This window comes from Pristis pectinata, chromosome 5 (genome assembly GCF_009764475.1).
Source record: "Pristis pectinata isolate sPriPec2 chromosome 5, sPriPec2.1.pri, whole genome shotgun sequence".
NCBI classification, from domain to species: Eukaryota; Metazoa; Chordata; class Chondrichthyes; order Rhinopristiformes; family Pristidae; genus Pristis; species Pristis pectinata.
This window is the reverse complement of record NC_067409.1, coordinates 85,946,054-85,970,670: the sequence shown is the minus strand read 5'-3', so window position 1 is coordinate 85,970,670 and position 24,617 is coordinate 85,946,054. Positions and strand designations below refer to the sequence as shown.

At 38.0% G+C, this 24,617-nt stretch overlaps 1 protein-coding gene across 2 annotated transcripts in view; it reads right to left on the bottom strand.

The window, feature by feature from the left end:
- Window positions 1-4,706: 4,706 nt before the first annotated feature.
- The window catches only part of pik3r4 (phosphoinositide-3-kinase, regulatory subunit 4), a 46,786-nt gene continuing 26,875 nt past the window's right edge, over window positions 4,707-24,617 (bottom strand). For both annotated transcript variants that reach the window (XM_052016675.1, XM_052016674.1), the window contains exons 12-19: window positions 23,838-24,003; window positions 19,298-19,462; window positions 16,288-16,499; window positions 15,897-16,028; window positions 13,302-13,402; window positions 12,322-12,410; window positions 10,088-10,208; window positions 4,707-6,793 (exon numbers count right to left, since the gene is read on the bottom strand). In XM_052016675.1, coding sequence (XP_051872635.1) covers window positions 6,623-6,793; window positions 10,088-10,208; window positions 12,322-12,410; window positions 13,302-13,402; window positions 15,897-16,028; window positions 16,288-16,499; window positions 19,298-19,462; window positions 23,838-24,003 — 1,157 coding nt within the window. In that variant the 3' untranslated portion in view covers window positions 4,707-6,622. The remainder of the gene's footprint in view (window positions 6,794-10,087; window positions 10,209-12,321; window positions 12,411-13,301; window positions 13,403-15,896; window positions 16,029-16,287; window positions 16,500-19,297; window positions 19,463-23,837; window positions 24,004-24,617) is intronic.

Below are 24,617 nucleotides of genomic sequence, written 5' to 3'. Positions count from 1 at the left end.
GATTTCAGTCATAATGTAGCAGAGATGTCGGAGCACTTCCAACATTAAACAAGAGATAATCCAATTTAAACAGTTGGATGCAAGGAAATAGCACAATTTGAAGTGTTACATCTGAAGCCAAAAGTTAGAAATGTAGCACATTTAGCCAAGGAAAGGGAATATTATACATTGCTGATGGCAGGCACCATATAATGTTAGGCTATGCAGAAAAAGAACAATTATACACAATGGCTCAACACTTTGAATAAATCTATAAGTGCTGATTTCCTCATTTCAGCCCTTGAAAGTTATCATAGGATAAGTAAGAACAATAAAATCAATCAAGAATGGGCAAAAACAGCAATATGCCATACACCTGCAAATCTTAACTAGTTGGAGAATGGAAGTGCTCCGACATCTCTGCTACATTATGACTGAAATCTTCTTTACTGGATTTTTTAGCCTCTTTTTTTTTAAATGCATATATTTACTGCTCATCGTCTCTGCCCTAAATAACAGAAGTGTAAAGCTCTTGAAGTTCAGAAGGAAGCTGAATATTTATTCCTCAGTCCACAAGTCAAAGGTAAAAGGGAGATATACATTTCAAAAAATCTCCGTTTTAAAAATAATTAGATTTTTAGCACCATGTGAAATATGCAAAGCACCTTCAATTGATTTCTGTAGACTGGATGAACTGTAGATTGTATTTCAAATTCAATGCTTTATTGGTGAATTCATCATGATAAATCATGCTTAACATCAAACTTGGAACATATCATTGCATATTATCTGGTTATGTTCACATTTATGATTCCAAGTCTGGCATTAATGTGTGGAATGCAAGTTATTAAAAGGCACCGTTATTTCTGCTGGAGGAAGTGCTCATTTGCAGGAAAGCACTTGAACTTCCTACAATGTTTTATTTAATTTTAAATGTTGGTTAATATTAAGTAATCTGATAAAGTGATTACACTAAAGATCTCAAAGAAGATGTTCAGGTTCAAAGTCCAACTTTGTAGAATTGCTTATAGCTTTGTAAATTTTTAAACTTTCCTTATCTTAGTCTGATTAACTTTCTGCTCTACTTTGATTACCCTACAAAGAATAATGGAAAAATCTTCCATTTGAAAGTCAGCAGATCCATTCATATCCACTGGCTTTTAAGCAAGACTAGGACACTGAACAAAGGCTTGTCTTATACAAGAATTCCTATTATTCCATCTGTACACCTTCATTTTTTTTTCATACCATTTGATACTATTTGTCAATTTGCTGCATGTAGGCAAAAGACCTTTTTGGTGATCAACAAAATGTTAAATAGGAGGAAGGCAGCTTGGCTTTATGAGCAGAAATTCAAGACAGAATCAGAGGACACGGATGATGTATTTCTTGATTTTCATTCCATATCTTATTCATTCATTCCTTTGCAATGCAGTGTTTACTGCATCGTGAAATGATTCGCATACAAATCTTCGTTTTAAGGTGTTGCCTACTGCCAGCTTGCTTAAACGCGACACTTCCCTGCTCCCAACCACCTCCTCCCCCCCCACCCCACCGATACCCATGCCCAGTTTTTCCATCTCTCATGTGTCACCCCTTCTTACAGGTGCAACAACAAATATCGATTGTGCTAGAAATCATCTGGGCAGAGCAGAACAAGGAGCAGCAAGTGTAGACAGAATTAAGTCAAACAGCAAGGATTATAATTAGGAAAGTTTGTTCCATTCACAGATTCTGTTTGAACTAAACCAGGTGAGAAAGACTCAAATCCAGAGAAGGCAACATTTTACATTCAAATTAATGCATACTTAAAATATTAGTTACAGATGAAAATGATGGTTTGTAGCCATTTTCTGCTCAAAGAAGCATTCAAAGAGCAAACAAAACACCAACCAGTCTTAGTAATGATCATGAAAAATGACCTGAATGATGCAAAACTTCTGGTTCACTGTTGTCTTTCAGGGGAAGAAATCTGTCATCCTTACCTTGTCAGATCTAGAACTCCAGAACCATCCCTTAAGTTCTTAAATGCTTTCTGAAGTGGCTGAACAATCCACTTTATACGAGTACCGCTAGGTTTAAACAGAGAAAATGAATAAAGCTGGACAGACCACCCAGCATGGACCTATGCATCAAATTAGGGTGCAGTGAAGCACTCCCAGCCTGACTAACTTTACAAGAACTTCCTCCCAAACATCTAGACACTGGTGTCTAAATTGAGAGAGCTGACTCACAGACTGGTCAAGCAACAACCTGAAAGTTATATTCACAGAATTATACTTACAATGTGCCAGACTTCTCAATCACAATCCCTGGGTAGGTCTTCTGTTACTGCCAGGGCAGATCTACCAGTAGCATAAACATGGACTAAAATGCTGAACTCAAAAGGCAAGGGGAGAATGACCATCCTTGACATCAAGGCAGTGCTTGACTAGGTGCAGTGGCCCTGGTAAGACACGTGTCAATGGGCATTAAAAGGGTAAACACTCTGTTGGCTGGATTCATACCTCACACAAAGAAAGATGGTTGTGATTGTTGAAGGTTAATCAGGCTAGTCCCTGAAGGACTGTGTGCTAGGATCCAACCAGCTTCAGCACCATATGAAGATCGGTGGATTGAACCTGGGTCACTCAAGTTGCTTGGCAGATCTACTAGCTACAACATGTCATTCAATTTCTTCTGATATTGTGTCTTCTGATTCAGCTCCTAAAAGTACTTCATTACATCTTAGTATTACTGTCTTTAAACAGATATTTTCAATCCACTTCCATCAATTCAACAGTCTGTAGACTGCAAAGGTATTCCTCTTCTTTAACCCATTAACCAAGTTCGAAGTAATGCTCAAGTCTCCATTCTGTTCTTGCCTACCTTGATGCACAGGAGAGAATATTTCCATATTCACAGCAATCAACATTTAATGCTTAATTTTGCCAAAAAAAAAAGGACAAAAGTGACTGGAAGAAGAGAACATAGAACAGAACAGCACATTACGGGCCCTTCGGCCAACGATGTTGTGCCCACCTAAATAAACGTACTCCATGATCAATCTAATCCTTTCCTCCTACACAGCCCATAACCTTCCATTTTTCTTACATCCATGTGCCTATCTAAGAGTCCTAAATGTTCCTATTGTATCAGCCTCTACCACTATCATTGGCAGTGTGTTCCAGGCACCCACCTCTCCGTGTGAAAAACCTACCTCTGACATCTCTCCTAAACTTTCCTCCTCACACCTTAAATCGAATGCCCTCTGGTATTGGCCATTGCTGCCCTGGAAAAGATGCTGGCTGTCCACTCAATCTATGCCTCTCATAATCTTATACACCTCTATCAAGTCACCTCTCATCCTTTGTCACTCTAAAGAGAAAAGCCCCAGTTCGCTCAGCCTATCCTCATAAGACATGCTCTCTAATCCGGGCAACATCCTGGTAAATCTCCTCTGCATCCCCTCTAAAGCTTCCACATCCTTCCTGTAATGAGGCAACTAGAACTGAACACAATACTCCAACTGTGGTCTAACCAGTTTTATAGAGCTGCAACATTACCTTATGGCTCTTGAACTCAAAATCCTGACTATTGAAGGCAGCACACCATACGCCTTCTTAACAACCCTATCAACTTGCCTGGCAACTTTGAGGGGTCCATGGACTAGAACCCCAAGATCCCCCTGTTCCTCCACTCTGTTAAGAATCCTGCCTTCAAGTTCGACTTTCCAAAGTGCATCACTTCACACTTTTCTGGATTGAACTCCATCTGCCATTTGTACGCCCAACTCTGCATCCTATCTTTATCCCATTGTAACCTACAAGAAACTTCTACACTATCCACAACTGCTCCAACCTTTGTGTCATCTGCGAACTTACTAACCCCACCCCTCCACTTCCTCATCCAAGTCATTTATGAAAATCGCAAACAGGGGTCCCAAAACACATCTCTGCAGAACACCACCAGTCACCGTCCTCCAGTCAGAATGCCTTCCATCGACTACCACCCTCTGCCTTCTGTGGGCAAGCCAATTCCAAATCTACACAGCCAAGTTTCCATGGATCCCATGCCTCATGACTTTCTGGATAAGCCTACCATGGGGAACCTTGTCAAGCTCCTTACTAAAATCCACATACACCACATCCACCGCTCTACCTTCATCAATCTGTCATGTCACCTAGAGACAAGGAAGACTATTACTAATGAAGTACCAGGTATTGTTCGGCAGATGGAACTGAACAAATTTTGTTAGGAGTAAAATCCACATATTTTATCTTGGATATATCATTACATTTGTCCTCAAAGTACTTTATGCTGATACAGTTTACTGAAATGGGAATTATTGCATTCTTGCTCCCAATTTACAAATTGATTAATATGTACATTATCATCATCAGCATTGTTGAAAACAGATGGTCCAGACAATCAGAGAAAGAGCCAAATTTGTAATTTTTGAATCAACATTGACTTCATAGCCACAGTTGTGGCACACAAGCTAGCCAATCCAAATTTATCAAAGTAAGATAACTCTAGTCCATTTTCAGTGCAATGTCACCATGCTACACTGGAATTATAACCAATTTCTGATAATGAAAACACTAAACCAATGGTTGTTCTCTTAAGGTGAAAATAGTGTTAGTGAAATCTTGTATCACTCACAGGATGAATTTAAACTGTTGATACATCCCAATTTATTCCTATAATCATTTCTTCCACAATGAAACCAAAGAAAACAACAAAGGTTTCCAATTAATAGCTGTATTAGTGCACACATTAATGTATAATTAGTACAACAAATTAAATTGAGACAATTGTCTAAAAATGTTATTTTTCTTTCAACGCTATTCACACTTTTATTCATTGCAATCTCTGGAGCAACGTACTAGCCTCCATTTGTTTAACATGTGCCAATCCTCATAGCTGGCTGAGACTCAGAGGCTCTCGACAACTCATTCTTCTGCCATTACTTCTACTCTGTCCTGGCTACCGCTACCATTTTCTAATTTGAGATTGCATTAGTACCTCAAATGGCACTCAGGATACAATCATGGGAATAAGACTGCTAATTAAGTCAGACCTAAAAGCTGCAGTCAAAATGCCATTGACACAATGTGCATTCAGCAAGCTTGTAAGTTTTAAAACATTTTATTTAAATTTTTGCTTAGTAAAAATACTTTCTTTCTCCAGGCCAAGAGTGCAATAATGGATCAGCATTCTACAGGGTGGTGCCAAGTGGGGTACCAGTGTACCGTACAGTTCCATCATAACATTTGCAACCCAAATGCAGTCTTCTATGCAGCACATACTTTCATGCTGTAACCAGTTGAGCAATAGGAAAACAACAGACAGCAACTTAAATTATTCTTTGTGTATTTTGCTTGCTTGACAAAAGAAGCATAATTCATGCCAGCAGGCTGACAAAGTTGTTTTACTTTGAATATAATCAGAATTCTAGAAGCTGAAAGGCTAAATAATTCTAATCAAAAGGAAATATTTTCAGTGTTTGCAACATTTTTATATCTTTACCAAATAAGGAGATAGACGAACAAACCAACTGACCCTAACAAATCTTGATATTGTACTCCAAATACAGCTCTTACATCCTTAAAAGGTTTTAGAAGAGCAGTTTAAATATTAAAGGAATTTAGTTCACTGATCACTATATGCTTTCGTACTTTTTGCACTCGAGGCCTGTATTTTTACATTTCTGCCAAAACTACCAAAAAGTCTCAAAACAAAAAGAAAAAAAATGCACATTTTGGTAAAGGTGATTTTTGTCCTTGCTGTGGTTTTTTGAACTGATGTCAATTACCTTCAGACAAACTGGAGGAATTTCTAAAACAGGTCACCTCCTTGGAAAACATTCTAGTAAACTGTAAACAATCAATTTTAGTTATCTGTTGACTACTTGCATCCACTCATTTGAAAACTAATGAAAATCTCTGTAGAAAAGCCCTGCATGTTCCCGTTTGATGTCCATATGGTGGGGTCTCAGCATTATCAAACTTGGATTTCACTGTGGTCAACAATCTTGAAAAACAACTGGAAAGCAAAATACTGCATCCATTGAAGAGTTTACTTTTAATTATTCTGAGCATACCTGTTGCCAAAAGGCCTCCCACACAAAACCATACTGCCAAATGAAGAAATTCACAACAGACATATCATCCATCTGAAGGTGCCCAAAAAAATATTAATTTAAAGTTATATTCTCTTTTAAATTCCAAAGTGCTCCTGAATAATTCACAATGAAATTATCTGGAATTGTCACAATTATGACTTTAAAAGCATTATACACATTTTTGTATTAACAAAGTTCAAACACCGAGTAGGAATTCTTTACACACAGGCAGAAGGGAGAGAATATATCCCAAGCTTATAAACAGCTATTAGTCATGTACTCTGGATAGTGAAGTGATATATGCAAACTCATTTCCTGGAGTTCCATTGTCATTAGGAAGTCAAAGCTGAATTATTTGAAAATGTGAACATGCTCTTTATCATAAACCTAAGAACATTAAACATATTAGGCTTTTATTTTCATGAACCAATCATTTCTGTATCATTTTTTAACCATGATACTGTAAACAAATGTATTAATGCAACAGTTTCTTTAAAATTGTATTTTAGTTGATCCTCTTAAGTACATCTGCCACTTCTACTTCCATACTTTGACAATCCCATCTCGTGAAGCAGTTACAATAAAACCCTGAGTGGTTTGGAAAGCAGCAAGATCGGTGATAATATCGTGGTGCCCAACTGGGAGAGATTCAGGACCTCTGCGAGGCACATCTTCTGATGACCCAACCTTCTGCTTGCTGTGAATTTCCTTCCAAAACAAAAATTGAGGCTGTCATTTAATTGAAACTCAAATTGTAAAGGTCAAGTATGAATGTCATTTAGAAATACTTCTATAAAAGGAACAAAGTTACTTCACTTTATTTAACCAATGTCTTTTCAAATATAATCAATTTAGTATTTAAGACTATTGCAATGCATTATGAATCAATGTGTTATATTAAGCTAAGTACACAAGTCAAAAATCAATTCCTCTATTATTTAAATCTTTTAGTATACTGGGTGTCCTGAATTAAACCTAAATTAAATATTTATTTAAAAATACACATTACAGTAAAGGCAATTTGGCATAAACCTGTGAAAGGCTGCAAGAATCTCAAACAATCTAACAGTTACAACTTAATATATGCCACTACAAGGGGGAGAGGGAATTTGCATTTTCATAGAATCTTTCATGTTTTTAGGATTTCCCAATTTTTTCAAAATACTTCAGTATTTACCAAGAAGGATGTGGAGGATAGGGAGCATGCTAATATGCTAGGACGTTTCAAGGTAGTGTCAGGTCTCTTAAAGAGCATTAGGGTGGATTAATTCCCCAGGGCCTGATGGGATATACCCCAGGTTATTGAGAAAGGCAAGAGATGAGATTACTGGGGCCTTGACCAACGTCTTCGGGTCCTCTCTGGCCATAGGTGAGGTCCCAAAGGACTGGCAAGTAGCTAATGTTATTCCATTATTCAAGAAGGGAGACAGAGATAATCCTGGTAACTATAGACTGGTGAGTCTCACGTCAGCGGTAGGGAAGTTACTGGAGAGGATACTTAGGGATAGGATTTATGAGCATTTGGAAAACTATAGCCTAATTAGGGACAGTCAGCATGGCTTTGTGCAGGGCAAGTCATGCCTTACTAACTTGACTGAACTTTTTGACAAAGTGATGAGGGTGATTGATGAAGGTAGAGCTGTGGATGTTGTCTACGTGGATTTTAGTAACGCATCCGACAAGGTTCCTCATGGGAGGCTCATCTAGAAGATTAAGCTGCATGGGTTCCAAGGTGAATTGGTCGTTTGGATTCAGAACTGGCTTGCCCATAGAAGACAGATGGTAGTGATCAATGGGACTTATTCCAGCTGGAGGTCTGTGACTAGTGGTCTTCCTCAGAGATCTGTACTGGGACCTCTGCTGTTTGTGATGTATATGGGTGGGTTAGTAAATTTACAGATGATACGAAGATTGGTGGTGTTGTGGATAGCGTAGAAGACTGGCAAAGGATACAGCGGGATAGAAATCAGTTGCAGATACAGGCAGAGAAATGGCAGATGGAGTTCAACCCTGCCAAATGTGAAGTGGTGCACCTTGGGAGATCAAATGTATAGAGACAGTACACTGTTAATGGCAGGACCCTTAATAGTGTTGATGAGCAGAGGGATCTTGGGGTCCAAGTTCATAGCTCCCTGAAAGTGGCTGCACAGGTTGATAGGGTGGTAAAGGCAGCATATGGCATGCCTGCCTTCATTAGTTGAGGCATTGAGTTCAAGAGTCAGGAAGTTATGCTGCAGCTTTATAAAATTTTAGTTAGGCCACATCTGGAATATTGCATTCAGTTTTGGTCACCCCATTATAGGAAGGATGTCAAGGCTTTGGAGAGAATGCAAAAGAGGTTTGCCAAGATGGTGCCTGGATTAGAGGGTGTGTGCTATAGGGATAGGTTGGACAAACCTGGGTTCTTTTCTCTGGAGTGGCAGAGGCTGTAGGGAGATCTGATAGAGGTTTATAAAATTATGAGAGGCATAGATAGAGTAGACAGTCTTTTCCCCACGGTTGAAATGTCCAATACTAGAGGCATGCATTTAAGGTGAGAGGGGAAAGTTCAAAGGAGATGCGTGAAGCAATTCTTTTTTTTTGAAAAAGAACAGAGTGGTGGGTGCCTGGAACGTGCTGCCTGGAGTGGTGGTGGGAGGCAAATACAAGAGGGGCATTCAAGAAGCTCTTAGATAGGCACATGAATGCGAGGGAAATGGTAGGATTTGGACATTGTGTAGGCAGAAGGGATTAGTTTAGTTGGGCGTTTTATTACTAATGTAATTGGTCCAGCACAGCATTGAGGGCCGAAGGGCCTGTTCCTGTGCTGTACTGTTCTATGTTCTATTATCACTGTTCTAATGTTAGGATATTTGATAGTCAGTTTATCACAGTTAAGAAAACTGAAATAGAAAAAAAATTGCTCAAAATCTGAAATAAAAGCAAAGTGTGGGGTCAATAATCTGAAACTTTGCTTCTCACCACAGAATGCTGTCTGACCTGCTGAGCATTTTGCTTTTATTAGTTAAGGTCCTGAAGTCAATCTCTTCTTGGCTGTGGACTAAAGTGCTGGATATGGGCTCCTCTGCTCTTGTAAAAAATCTGAATTTTAACAAACATCTGAGGGACCACATTGAACCTAGCTTTGAACTTTATTTGAGAAATTACACACCTGCAAGGAAAGCTTGCCTAAGTGACAGTCTCCAATTAAGCCAAAGAACATACAGAAAATAAAAACAAAAGTTGGAAATAATAAATCTGTCATGATCCAAAAAAAGCCTGTTTAACTTGTCAGAAAGGAGTTTCTTCTTCAAAAAGGATGTTACAATTTATTTCTTTAATCCTAATTTAATTGCCTTTTTTTCCCATTTCTTCATCTGATGAAGGGTATCAACCTGAAATGTCAACTGTCCATTTCCCTCCATAGATGCTGCCTAACCCACTGAGTTCCTCCAGCATCTTGTGTGTTGCTCTGAAATGGCCTAGTAGTTGTAATTACAATCTTAGAAAATTATTCCACCCCCCCCCCCCCCCCCAATATGCCTCCTTTTGTTTTACGCTAACATCAGCCTAGGTATTTAAGCACCTCCTGTTTCCCAATCATATCATTGTTTGAGTTTGTAAGCACAATGTGGTGTGTTCAGAGCGCATCTGTGAAGGGTGTAATTATATTTTCCCTTCTGTCTTTCCTTTGTCCAGTTCCTTTTTAAATGCTCTTCATATTCACTTTGTTCTGGCCATGAAGAGGAGTCTTGGGATCAAGATGAAAGCTGATTGATTTTTGTTTCTCCAGAGATTCCTTGACCTTAAGTATTCTTAACATTTTCAGCTTCATCAAAAAAAGCATACATCAGAGCTCGCTCTGAAGTTGTTTTTAGAAACATTTAATTGAAGTTAAGAATTAATTAGATGCTGGCCCTTTATTATGTCACGAACAATTAAAATCTTGCACAAAAACTACTTTTGCACATTTCAATAGAAGTTGAAGAGATCTTTTGAATGGTTACATACAGCAAAGCCTACCTGCACAACCTCAGTTCCTTCAATTATCTTTCTGTAGTACGAGACAGATGGACAATGCAGAGCATCATTTGCACCTCCTGCTACAATATACGATCTCTCAGGATATGCCAGATCCCAGAACCTGTATGAATAGAAGTGCCATTAAATTAACAGTTAACATTAGTTGCAATTGTTTTAAGTGGCTACAGTGGAACAATAACAAAACTGATCTTTTTCAGGACCCTGCTATAGAGATAACTTTTTTTTTATTAACTCAATAGAGAAGACTCTAATGGCTGTGGGAAGAATTTAAATAGTGCCATCCACAACTTCAGAACACTTCATAATATTTTATAGCTAATGAAGTGTAATTAGAGTTGTATGATAGTGGACACAACACTCAATTACAGGTAGCAAGGCTCCAAATACATTGTGATAATAATCAATTTTTTGATACTGGTTCAGGGATTAATGTTGATTAACACATTACTTCTTCAAAATAATACCATAGCATCCTTTATTCCTAAAGGGCCAGACCGGGCCTCAGTTTGACACCTCTTATGAAAGATAGCCTCTGAAAATGCAGCACTCCCTTTCTAGTCAATTTTCTAGACACTAAAATCAGAAGCTACTAACTGAGGTAGTTCTGTTGAGTTAGCCTATCTTTATGAGACAACACAGAAGGCACTACAATTGGAGATTATGTTTCTGACATTGAAGACAAAAATCTGTCATGCATCATGCTTACCAGCAACCTCTGTTGGAAGCATGCATGCATGTTCATTAGTGAGCTGATCAGGTTGGGAAATTATGCTGCTCTGATGAAAAAGAATTGAAATTGGAGTAGCACTGATGCCAGTTATAAAGATTAACAACGGTGTAAATGAAATATATGCTGCTGATTAAAATTGTTCAAAGTAATTTTCACCCCAGCCCTCCTAAGTTTACATAAAGAGATCCTATTGGTACCAGACAGCTATCAACATGACAGGAATCATACTGTGGAAAGAGGTCAATGCTTTCAAGAAGCAGAAGGATGAAAAGTCAAAAATACCCTCAAAAGATTGCAAATCTAAGCCTGGTATACATATGAGGGTGGGGGCAAACCAAAGCTTTTTGAACCATTTGCCAGAGTTATACAACATGTAAATTAGTTTGGCTTGGCAGATATTTGAAAATCCCCTACCAATATGTACAATTTTAAATACTCCATCAGCAATGTGGCTAAAATGCCAGTAAGAAATGATCACATGATTATAAAAAGAAAATTACACTGTTAATTTTATTATATAAACTACATGTTGGCAAGATGTGCCAATTTTGACGATTGCTGGGAAGAAATGCATCAAACAAGTAGTAAATGGCCTTTTGAAAAACATGAAAATTAAAGGCAGATGAGCAAAACAGTGGACTGCAAGTGCAGTAAAGAGGTAGTAATACAATCAGAATAACAGGACTATTATTGCTCATTGTTATGAGTAAATAATACAGCACCTTCAAGCTGATTTGGAGAATATCCATAACTCGAGTACAAACAATACTTTCTTCATACAATATTTACAAAATGCTGGTTGCTTTGTAGTAGAATTCATGCGGAAATAGAGATCATTAATAAAGTAGACAGAGAGCTTTATGATTCAGAAAACAAGACAGCCAGCTGAAATACATTTATATACTTGAAAAAGATACGGGCCAGTGAAATTCTGGCCCTTCAACCTCTGACACCATAGCTTAAATTCTGTCAATCTGGTTCCAAGCAGCGTAAACTGATGCCTGGTGTTCATCAGACTATTGCAGTTGGGATTCCTCTAGCTAGGTAGACCAATAAGAAGTGAATTTTATCCTGCATTTAACTCACACTATAATAAACATGAATATAGCTTTATCAAATACTAATTCAAAAGTTAGGGGAGTATTCCATTTTTCAAATAGAGCAATCTTCACTAAAAGCACAGAATCCATTAGGGATTCTAAATCTTTCTGAAGTTATATCAAGCAAATCGAGATTACCATTAAAAATAAAATTTTGCTCATTCTGTAGCAATCCCAGGTGGGGAAAACAAAAAAACTTTAGTGGTTTGGAATTACAGGACAAAATATGATTTTTAACTTTTACTTTATGCAGTTTGAATGACAGATCTAACATGTGGATCTATGCTCCAGTCACTGAAAATACCAAAAACACTGCTTCCGACACTACCAAATAATGTGCTCTTCATCCCAATTTTAATCAAAAATTCACAAAAGTACAATACCTTATTCTCATGTCTGACCCAGCTGTGAGCAACAGAGGATTTCCATCTGCTGGACTGCAGTAGATTCCATGAACACTATGTGCTGAAGGCTAAAAAGTAAATATAGTCAATCAGACCTTGGAACTTTCTTTACTTACCAACACAAAGTGATAATTTATCTCTATACGATTGCAATGATGTAACCTGTGGTGAAGGCCAAAATGCTCATCACAGTTATGAAAGTTCTCATCTTGGGATTTCCTAAGTGTGCGAGAAACAGGGGCAGAAGTAAGCCTACTTAGTCATTCATTAATCTTGTCCAATCTGTTTTTGGGATCGTCAACGGATATTACAGGTCATCCCTTGGTCCGGGTCATTAGTCCATATTGTAAGTAACAGATGTACAAGCACCAATCTATAAAATGAGACCCGAGTATTACTCCTTGTGCCACCTCGGTAGTTACTAACTGAAAATGATTGGTACATTCTGCCTTTTCTCTGCCTGTTAACAAATTCCTTATCCATGCTAATATATTATTCCCAACTAATGATCCCTCACTTCTGCAACAACCTCCCGAAGCATATTATGGAATGCTTTTTAAAATTCTGAACACAATACATCCACTAGTTCTTCAAATCATCATCTTCTGAGGCACCCCCTCAGGGTTAGAGACAAATTACTTCCACTCCGGTTCTCTGTTTTCAGAGGATGATAAACTTTCATAAAACCATGCTGACTTCTGCTTTACGACACTGAAGTTTTATGTATTATTATCACCTACTTAATGGACTTTACTACTTTCCTGACAAATGTTGTCTGACTAAGTAGTGTAATCTCTATATTCTTAGTAATGCACAAGTGTGTTAACCTATATTTGATACTCAGAATGGAGTTTGAACTCAATCTTCTGACTTGGAGGCAAGGGTGTTATTAACTGAGGCAAGGGTAACAAAGAATTTAAGCAGAACTATTCCCAAGTATTGAAGATATAGCTTCAAACCTGCATTTCAGAGAGAGGTGGAGCACTGCTGGCCCATAGGGTGAATCGCCGGTCTCCAGTTTCCATGTCCCACATTGAAACTTCATTATTTCCTTGCACAGCTGAACAGAAGTGTCAAAATAAATATACAGAATGTGTGTTGGCCACTTTTGCAATGACACTATAAACTATAGCAAATGTTTATCCATTATGCTTCGAATTTTGCAACTTGCCAGAAAGCAAATAGTGAATTAACTTAAAGAGAAACAACTTCAAAGGAAAGTTTAATCACTTTTTTTTAACCATGATTAACATTGGAAATCAATCACTGAATATAGGACTGACAGATTTTGAATTTGCAAAGCAAGAAAATAATGGTAGTGTTACTGTTTTTGATGTGGTGGCACTGTGTATTTAATACATGATCCAACAAAGAGCTCTAAAGAAAGATTACATCATTTTCCACACTGTTAAGTGGGTCAGTATCCATCTTGTTCCTATGGTGACACGCTGGTGTGCTGTGGGAACCCATGGTGTTGGAGGAGATGGTAAGAAAACATTATCCTTGGACTTCTATTGTCTATACAATATCTTGCATACAAGATACTATACATATCTTAATATCAGATTCAAACTCCATTGACATTCATTTTGAAAAATCAAATGGAAACAGTGAGAAAGAGAATTTTTAGAGGGATCCCTTCAAGATCCTTGGTCCCTCTTCAGTTCTGTTACTACTTCAGCCCAATAACCTTAGATGTCTTTTTATTAGTCACATGTACATCGAAGCACACTTTTGTGTAGTGTTCTGGCGGCAGCCCGCAAGTGTCACCACGCTTCAGGCGCCACATAGCATGCCCACAACTTCCTAACCCGTATGTCTTTGGAATGTGGGAGGAAACCAGAGCACCTAGAGGAAACCCACACAGACATGGGGAGAATGTACAAACTCCTTACAGAGAGTGGCCGGAATTGAATCCGGATCACTGGAACCGTAATAGCGCTACGCTAACCGCTACACGACCGTGTCTGCCTCAGGATCATAGAATTGTATAGCACAAAAACAGGTCCTTTTAGCGCAACTTATCCATGCCGACTGTGATGCCTATCTATGCTAATTCCATTTGTCTGCATTAGTTCTGTATCCCTTTATGTCTTTCCTATCCAAGTACCTGTCCAAATGGCTTTCAAACAAGCTCTTCCACCCAAATACCCAACACCCTTGGTGTGAAAAACTCACCCCTCAGATCTCCTTTAACTTTCTCCCTTCTCACCTTAAATCTGTGCTCTCTAGACTCCACTGCCCTGGTAAAAAGACTATCTATCCTATCCATGCCTCTCAACTTTATAAACCTCTACAAGGTCACCCTTCAGTATCCTATGATCTAGTGAGAATAAACATAGCCTATCCAATCTTTCCCTATAACTGTAGCTCTCCATTCCAAGCAACATCCTGGTGCATCCCTTCTGCACTATTTCCACATCCTTCCTGCAGTGTGGTGACGAGACTGTACACAATACTCCAAGCTCCTCCAGTCCTGGACTCTTGTGCATACCCAAACTTGATCACGCCCCCACTTATAGCTGTATCTTCTGATGCCAACATTCTAAGCTATGGAATTTTCTACTTTCCTACCACTTCCCAAGATCCTCCTTTTCACTACAGGCCATCTGTGACTTATGACACCCCTACGTATGAACAAGCTCTCATAATGTTATTAAATTCAGATGTCCAACATACATATATACGTTCGTCCTTATGAACAGCAGAACTAGTTCCCACTCTGTCTCCACTTCTAGCAATTGTTCTTTATCATCTGTCTTGTGTGCTTTTAGTGCCAATCATTATGACACTATGGAGGTATGGTTGCCATAATCAAGTGATTTGTGCATTTTCCAACTTACAGACAAAATCGATTCATATGTTTGTGAAAACGGAACCTGTTTGTTACCCAGGGACAGTCTGTATTACAATGCCTCTTTCACCAGTTATTTTTATCTGCCTTAATATCTGTTTGTGTTGCTTGGTGTCAATTTTTATTTGACAATGTTTCTTAGAGAGTCTTGGGATATGTTGTATAAATGGAAGATATTGCAATATAGCTCTATACAAAGAGATAGCATCAATTTTTTTTTTATGAACATCAGGCAATGGGACAGAAAGGGAAAGTCTTGATGTGGTTACCTAATGTTAAATTCTACACAGAAAATAGTTCAGTCCAGCACAGGAACAGGCAGACCATGATACCAATTTAAACTGCACACCTGCCTGCATATGGTCTACATCCCTCAACTCTCATGTGTCTGTCTAAATGCCTCTCTAACGTTGCTACCACATCTGCTTCCATCATATCCCCTGCCAGCTCGTACCAGCGACCTACCACTCCATGTAACAAAAAAAACTTGCCTTGTATCTCTCCTTTAAATTTCCTCTCTCTCATCTTAAAGCTATGCCCTCTAGTATTTGACATTTCTACCCTGGGGAAAAAAGTCTCTGACTATCTAACTTATCCATGCCTCTCCATTCTTTGGAGGAGAATTCACAAAGCAGAATGAGGAGGCATTAAAGCCAAAAACAATAAACCATAAGTAACCTAAATGAAACATTGAACTTACCTGCAATGACCCAGGACTGGCAGAGGGGGTGCATTAGTAGCTGCCGAATGCGAGCTCTTGCTGGATGACAATGACTTGAAATGGGAAGCTGAAATCTCATGTCCCAACAAGCCATGGTTCCATTACTTGTCCCTTTATATAAAAAAAATCCAACTTCAAATATAAATACAGCAAATGCTACAAGGAGCTCCTAGAAACCATCACTTACTGCAAGTATAACAGCTCTGATGTGTTTGACTGCATAAGACAAGTTAACTTTAGCTGTAAAGATTTACGACTTTGTGTCATAACTACATTTTGCTAATAGATTTATGTTCCCCAATAAAATATTATGGATAAATGTGCAACAAAAACAGATATTTGATAAATAGACCTAGAAAATCATACATACCTATACACAGCCAGCATTGATGTATATCTACAGCAAATGAAGTTATGAGCCCAAGTCTCAAATCATGCTTTAATGTCCAGGCATTTGTTGACGACCTCAAGTCCCAGCCAACTAAAGAACCATTTACAGTTGCATATGCTAAAATGGATTGAGCACCTGCATTAAAATGATGAATATCTACCACGCAGCCATCTTCCTTCTGGTCCAAAATTCTTGGGGAAGAAAAGGAAAATATTTGTTTGAATATGAACATTGCTAACTGCATGTGGTCAATGCTATATAAAAAAATACCCTGCTAATACTTACCAAGAAATGATTTGAATTATAAAATCTCTTTTCTGATATGACCAGAATGTGTTTATAATTACACATATTCCATAAATGGGTAAGATAAGCACAGCAATAACTATGTCAGCACAAATTCATATTATGGATGCAAGATAATTGTATCTGGTCAGATAAAATATCACTTGATATTTTCATCAAGAGCAGCTCTAAATTTAACTTTAATTCTTGAAAATTATACTAGACTACGATTGCTGTTCTTATTAATGCAATTATAAAATAACCAAGTTGTATTAGTATCAATACAATTGATATTGAACAGATTTAAAACAAAGGAACCAATTTGAGATTAGATGCTGATAATGACAAACTACCCTTCCATTTTTAGTATCTGTAAATAATCAAGTGCAAAGAATCAAAATACATTCTCATGTTCAATACCTAGCTTGCAAATCCAAATGTAAAGGAAGCTTCTTTAATATTAAATTCACTGCACATAATTATTAACACCACATGCAAATTTTGCAGAATTGGAACAAGAAGAAATGCATGTTAGTGACAACTAAATCATCCAGCACAGTTAGCTGCAGTACCGTTAACAAAGTTATAGGAAGTAACTATAATAGAGGACAGTATCAGTAAACACTAACATTGTTTTCTCATCAAATTGTACCAAATTCAAGACGTTTTAAAACAAAGGCCATTAGTTCTGTTAGACAACAAGAAACACTTAATGGTCTTAATCTGTAACCGTCACATAATAGGAAGCAGCAATGAATTGATAGCTTCCCTTAAAAAAAATCACAAGGCTGCATATAACATTGGGTAACGTGCATTATTAACGTTAAAGCCTAATAATAACTACAACTGAAGGTTTCTTTTTAAAAAAAGGCACATTGTGTTAATTGCATCATCAAGTATAACACAGACCTTCCGTTTTTATCAAATATAGCTATGTATATGTTTTAGTGCAGAAAAATCAGCTCCTCAATGTCTTGCAAACAAAAAAATGCACAAATAACAAGGGCATAAATGCAAATGAAAGAGGTTAACCATGCTAAAGTCAGGGCTGTAATATCAATATTAAACATGTATAAAAACCTAGCAATTGAATGATTAAAAAAAATTAAGCATACACGTTACAGATGCAATGGTCTTCCTTTCTGTGGAGAAAAAGATAAAAAGTCACCGTCGAAACATTACACCCCAAACCTTGCACCATCAATATGTTGAACTTTGTTGACCAGGTACGTGTGTAAGATCAAAGGCTGATTAATCATGGTGTTGGAAGTCAAACATCTAACAGTTTGGAGTAAAATAATTATGAAAGCTTTTATTTTGTGCTACTGTAATTAATAATTTTCAGAACATGCCTAGAAACCATCCTGCTAGAGGATATACATGAGGCAACCTTACAGTCCAAGTCAGGTTATGTTAAAATGCTATGGTTTGATGGAAGGTTGGGAGAGGAAAGTCATCAACTATGGTTTAGCACTTGGGGGAAAAAGTATCATGGCAAGAAATACAGGATGAAGTCAACTATTTTTAATGAATTGTTAGAAAAAGACTTACACCAACACACTCTAAATGTTATAGACTATTTTACAGATCAAAGTTAAGGAAGTTGTGTAGCCCAGGCAAGAGTAGGTAAATTAAACTGTGCCAATTGAAAATCTGGAGCACAAAATAAAGTTTTGATAACAACTTATACTGTTTTTATCACTGAGATACTGGACACTTGATAAAAGATGTTCCAATCTTTTTTTTTCCTTTCAGATATTTATTACTCTTAGTTTCACACATTTGCAACAAGGGAATCATGCTGGACAGTTAGCTGCTGTACCATTACCAAAGATACAGGAAATAGTTAAATAGATTACGGAATAATTTTATCTTCCAACTACACTTCATCATTGCAATAAGAACTCTCAAAAATGGAAAAGTACAAAGCAACCAGACAGGATTTTGCAGTCAGTGTTGAAGCGACAGTGTTCGTTGCCAACCTCAAAAAAAGTTGCCCACACAGACTTACAAATCTCTGTGGCACAGATTTCCAACTTTATGACTTCTTATGATATCAGGCACATCACCTCACAGGGACTCTAGAATCCACCAGCCATTTTATCATCAAAAAGCGTGGATGCCACATTATAGAATTATCACGTATTCTAAACTAGGAAGTGCAAAATTTTAATCAAATATTTTAAACATTACAGAGTCGAACACATACATGATTAAAGTAGAAACTGAAATATTATAAATAAAACTAGAAGAATTGAATTAAAATATTTTAAAATATTTAAAGGGAATTTAAAAGACCAAAAACATAGCACTTTTTTTTATATATACAAGGCCAAGGAGTTTCATAATTCATAATTATGGTTTAGAAAGTCATTAGAAGTTTATTAAGAGTGCTTGCAAGAAAGCATATGAACCAGACCGAGTTGGAGCCAGCCCACCTCACGCTATCCCTGTGGCCAGAATTATTTTTTGAAGTCCTGTGGGTTCAATTATCGTGTAGACCTTGCTGCTACAGCTGATCAAAAATATTCAAGACCAACTCAAAGAGGATTTAAAATAATTAATTTTAAATGAATTTATTTAATAACAACTCAAGTGCTTATGTACCCAAAATTAATAAAATTAAGATAATAAAAACAAACATAAGGAAAATTAACATGATAAAAATCAGTTAATATTCAAATGAAATATTGTAATATAGTACCTGCTCTGGAGGGGATGTATTTTTGGAGATTTTGGAGGTTTACTAGCCTCAATTCCTAGGAGCTGGACAGTACCATTGTCAGAAGCAACTGCCAGATAATGGGAGCCCTGGCAGAATGCTAAAGTTTTGATTTTTCCTCCTATTCGAGAGTATGTCAAAATTGATCTACAAAACAAAGACAGAAGTCAATAAAGGAAAATTATTGGCATCATTGATAGATGGAGATAAATACAGTAATACTACCAATGACTGCTGATGCACTTCGTCTCAAATAATAATGGAAACTTTCACACTTGGCTACACACCTGAAGAAAGTACTCCTTCACACAAAGCGCAATCAAAATCTGCAGCTTACTTCTCTAACAAGCTATTGAGGCTAATTTAATTGAACAATTTCATAACTGCAATGGAACGATGGTTGTTAGGCAAGCATATTAAAGATTACGGAACTATAGCAATTAGATGGAGTTGAGATACAAATTAGCTATGACCTAATTAGAACCATAGAACAATACAGGCCCTTCGGCCCACCACGTTGTGCTGCCCTTCAAACCACACTTAAGACTATCTAACCCCTTCCTCCCACATATCCCCCTATCTTAAATTCCTCCACATGCTTATCTAACAATCTCTTGAACTTGTCCAATGTATCAGCCTCCACCACCACCCCAGGCAGCGCATTCCATCCACCAACCACTCTCTGGGTGAAAAACCTCCCTCTGATATCACCCTTGAACTTCCCACCCAATACCTCTTGCTTTGAGCATTGGCGCCCTGGGAAAGAGGCGCTGGCTGTCCACTCTATCTATTCCTCTTAATATTTTGTATAACTCTATCATGTCTCCCCTCATCCTCCTCCTCTCCAATGAGTAAAGCCCTAGCTCCTTTAGTCTCTCCTCATAATCCATACTCTCTAATCCAGGCAGCATCCTGGTAAATCTCCTCTGCACCCTTTCCAACACCTCCACATCCTTCCTATAATGAGTCGACCAGAACTGGACACAGTACTCTAACTGTGGCCTAACCAGAGTTTTGTAAAGCTGCATCATTACTTCGCAGCTCTTAAACTCGATCCCACGATTTATGAAAGCCAACATCCCATAAGCTTTCTTAACTACCCTATCCACCTGCGAGGCAACTCCAGATCCTGCTGCTCTTCTACACTGCCCAGAATCCTGCCATTTACCTTGTACTCCGCCTTGGAGTTTGTCCTTCCAAAGTGTACTACCCCACACTTCTCTGGATTGAACTCCATCTGCCACTTGTCAGCCCAGCTCTGCATCCTATCAATATCCCTCTGTAAGCTTCTACAGCCCTCCACGCTATCCACAACACCACCGATCTTCATGTCATCTGCAAACTTGCTAACCCAGCCTTCCACCCCCTCATCTAAGTCATTCATAAATATCACAAAAAGTAGAGGTCCCAGACCCAATCCCTGCGGGACACCACTAGTCACAGCCCTCCAATCCGAATGCACTCCCTCCACCACAACCCTCTGCTTTCTACAGGCAAGCCAATTTTGAATCCACACGGCCAAGCTTCTCCAGATGCCTTGGCCTCTGACTTTCTGAAGAAGCCTACTATGAGGAACCTTGTCAAACATCTTACTAAAATCCATGTAGACCACATTCACTGCATTACCCTCATCAATCTTCCTGGCCACCTCCTCAAAGAACCCTATCAGGCTTGTGAGGCAAGATCTTCCCTTCACAAAGCCATGCTGGCTGTCCCTAATCAGTCCATGTTTCTCCAAATGCTCACAGATCCTATCTCTTAGAATCCTTTCCAATAGCTTACCCACCACAGACGTAAGGCTCACTGGTCTGTAATTCCCTGGACTATCCCTACTACCTTTTTTGAATAAGGGGACAACATTCGCCACCCTCCAATCCTCCGGTGAATAACAGACCATGTTTGAGGGCTGAATAACATGCTACATAAGAATACAATGTAAACTACAACTCTGAGTAACCAATTTCAGAGTTTAATCTGGCGTAATGTTCATGAAATATTGAACTACATTCTGGCTAAACAAAATTACATCTACCTACTGCGCTGCTGGGGAACAAAACAAATTGCAACAGCTCTTGGTAAAGGTTTTGCCCATTAAGATTAGAGGAACATTGAAGCCAGTAATTTAAAACATTTGACTTCACAGTGTGGAAAACCTGACTGTTTTCGGAATATATTGCTGTGCACTTAAAATTCATTTAATCTCTTGATGCAAGAATAATATCCTGTTAATTATAAAAGGCAGAGTTTAAATAGAAATGTCAAAGTATCGACATGCCCTTCCAGGACAAAAAAACTCAGCAAGCCACAGAATATACTATTTTGAAAAAACATTTTTAGGCAAGGATGAAAATAATTATTTTAATAACCGCTCCAAATTTGCTGCAATTTAATTCCAAAATACAGACAAAAAAATTATACAGATATTATAAAATGCAATTATAAAAGTGAATATAGTAAACAAAAATTTCCAGCACACCTTTACACACAAAACATAGCAGAAGAAAAAAAATTGCAAATAATATTTTATAAGAATAGGTAATAAATTCTGCTCGTAAGTTAGAGTCTACATTTCCATCTCCCAAAACATCTTAGACAAACAAGAAATTTAGAACAGGGGTTCCCTAATTATGATCCACAACAATCCACAGTTTGGCCTATTGAACAACTCTCTGGCTTGGATATTCTAACTTGCAAGAGGCCCAAAATATCATCCACATGAGAATTCCCCCTGTAATGACTACTGCAGGGTGTGGAGATTGAGGAGGAAATGTTGGAGAAGGTTAGCAGAAATCCATGTATCATGTTCGGGGAAATGGAAAGTAGGTGAAAGGTGGGTTAAGAAGTGGCAAGATTTGAGAGTTGGAGATCTTGAGAAGGATGGCATGGTTTGAGGAATGGGCTGAAGACAAGATCAAAACCTTTTAATGGATAGGGGCAGATGGTGGTGAATGAGTAGCTTGGGTGGAAGACATGATCAAGACCATGTGGGTGGGGTAGATTCAAGAAAAGATTAAAACCCTGGGGCTAAGGTCTGGGAGCTGATTGAGACTATTGTAGCAAAGCCTGCAGAAAAAATGCACTTATATTAAAATAAATCAACAATACAAAAGAATCACGTGGCTGTATTGTAAACTGTGACCTTCACAAATAAAAATAGATCAGTCTGTTTCCCAGAATGCCACGAGGAACCATGGGGGCTTTTAAAACTACCTGTGAGCTGAAGGGAATGCAAGAGGAATATAAAGATGATTGGCTGATTGTATAAATACATCAATCAGGAAACTGGCTAAAGTCACTGCTACATAATGTTGCATGTCTGTTCAACTCTGTCTATACTATCCTTCAAACTCTCATGCCTAAGCCGTTAACCAGATTTGCACATCAATATGATAAGAAACCACCAAGTCTGGATTTGTCTTCTACAAGCATTTTGAAAAGATAACAAAGTCATCACTGGAGTAAAATCTGTTCACCAACCTTTCAAAATATTCATAAACTCAGAACTTCTCAACAAAACACCATTTTAAATGAAAAATGAAATCAAACAGAATGATAAACCCTTTTGATGATAATTCACTGAAATTAGTTCATGGATTTACAAAAATACAGGATTAATATAGTGCAGTTAAATGTGAGTGTGTGCACATGCATATGTGCAGGGGAGTCATGTCAATTATCGCAGGTGTGATATTTGTACTAAAATGGGGTGCTTTAAGGGGAAATGGATTTGATCACCTGTACATGTGGAGTCCTCCATACAATTTTCAGGGTATTTGGTATTTAAAATCTACAAGAGAATTAAGAGAACTGTGTGTGATTAGTTTTTAAAATTAAAAGGAACATTGTGTCGACACAAGGGTACTTGCGTCGGTATGGTATCTGTGGTACAATAATCTATTAAGAGAACATTACGTTGACCTTCCTGTGAGGCTTGGCCAGTTTTACACTTTGCCCCACCCATTCAGGTTCAGATCAAATTCAGGAAGGAAGCTGTTAGAGGGGAATGTGTGGGGGTTGCTTCCTTCAACTTTAGGGAGGTGGTGGCGGCTGGAAAGGAGCAAGTCAGAAAAGACTGGGGGCAGGTGGATATAATGGGAAGTAGAGGCAAAGAGGAAATTAGGTAGTCGAAGGGCTTACACAGAATGGTGTTCAAGGACAACAGGAGCAAGGTGGTGGATTCCTTAGACTCTCTGATGGTTCTGGCCCTTTAGCACTAAAGCAGATACCAACCCACCACTCAACATCTCCCTTGGTGTTCAAGACTCTTTCTGTTCAAAGTGATTGCTCATCAAGAATTAGAGGCAAAATGAAGCTTATAATTTAAGGCACTTGGCTTCAATGCTAAACAACTGCCATGTGCTGCTTGACCTTAATGCACTTTGCACTGTGGACACCACATCTTAGAGCATTATGCATAAGGAAATGTTGTCAACAGTTCTGCCCCATAGTACCCTGCTCAGATCTGAAAACATCCTTGAAGCACACTAGCTTGTGCACCTGACCTAAAGAATTACATCCATACCTTGTGGTTGTGGTCTTTCCCTCCATCTTCTGACTGTCCCAAATCTTCACAGTCCCATCATTTGAGCAGGTAGCAAAAATTGAATGTTCATCAGACACCCGGATCCTGTTCACTGCTGATTTATGTTCATGGAGATGTGCAACCAGAAGCCCTTTGGGATGCCAGCCTAGACAGACAGTGGAATTCATTAATAATGCAGAATTACATTAAGTTACAATCCTACAATATTGTTATCCTCCCACTGACACGTCACTATGAACACCTAATGCAAGTAACTCAGAATGTAATATTAACCTCTGATACTTGACTGTTAAAAATTATACATATAGCACAAAAAAAAACTAATTTGAAGAGCAAAAGTTAGTATTCATTCATCACAATAAAACTGCAAATACTCCAGCTACATGAACACATTATGAATAACCAGAGAATAGCAAAAGAAGAAACCACTATACCTTGCAAGGAAAAACTCAATAAATATTTGAAGCAGATGAAATTAAAAGACTAGAAAGCATGTTAATTTTATTTTACTCTAGCAGAAAGGGCTCTATTAGTATAAACATCTATGATTCAAGTTGCTTCAGCAAGTTTCTTTTTCTAATCAGAAGGTATGGTCAAATTGTAGTGGAGAATTCACACTGTGGGACAAGAAACGGTCTTAATTTGGTAACACTGCACCCTAACTGCTGCATAATCTATAACAAGGTACATATTTTAACAAATTCAACAAGATGTTAAATAACTGAGCACAAGTATAGAAAAAGCTTTATAAGTGGTTCT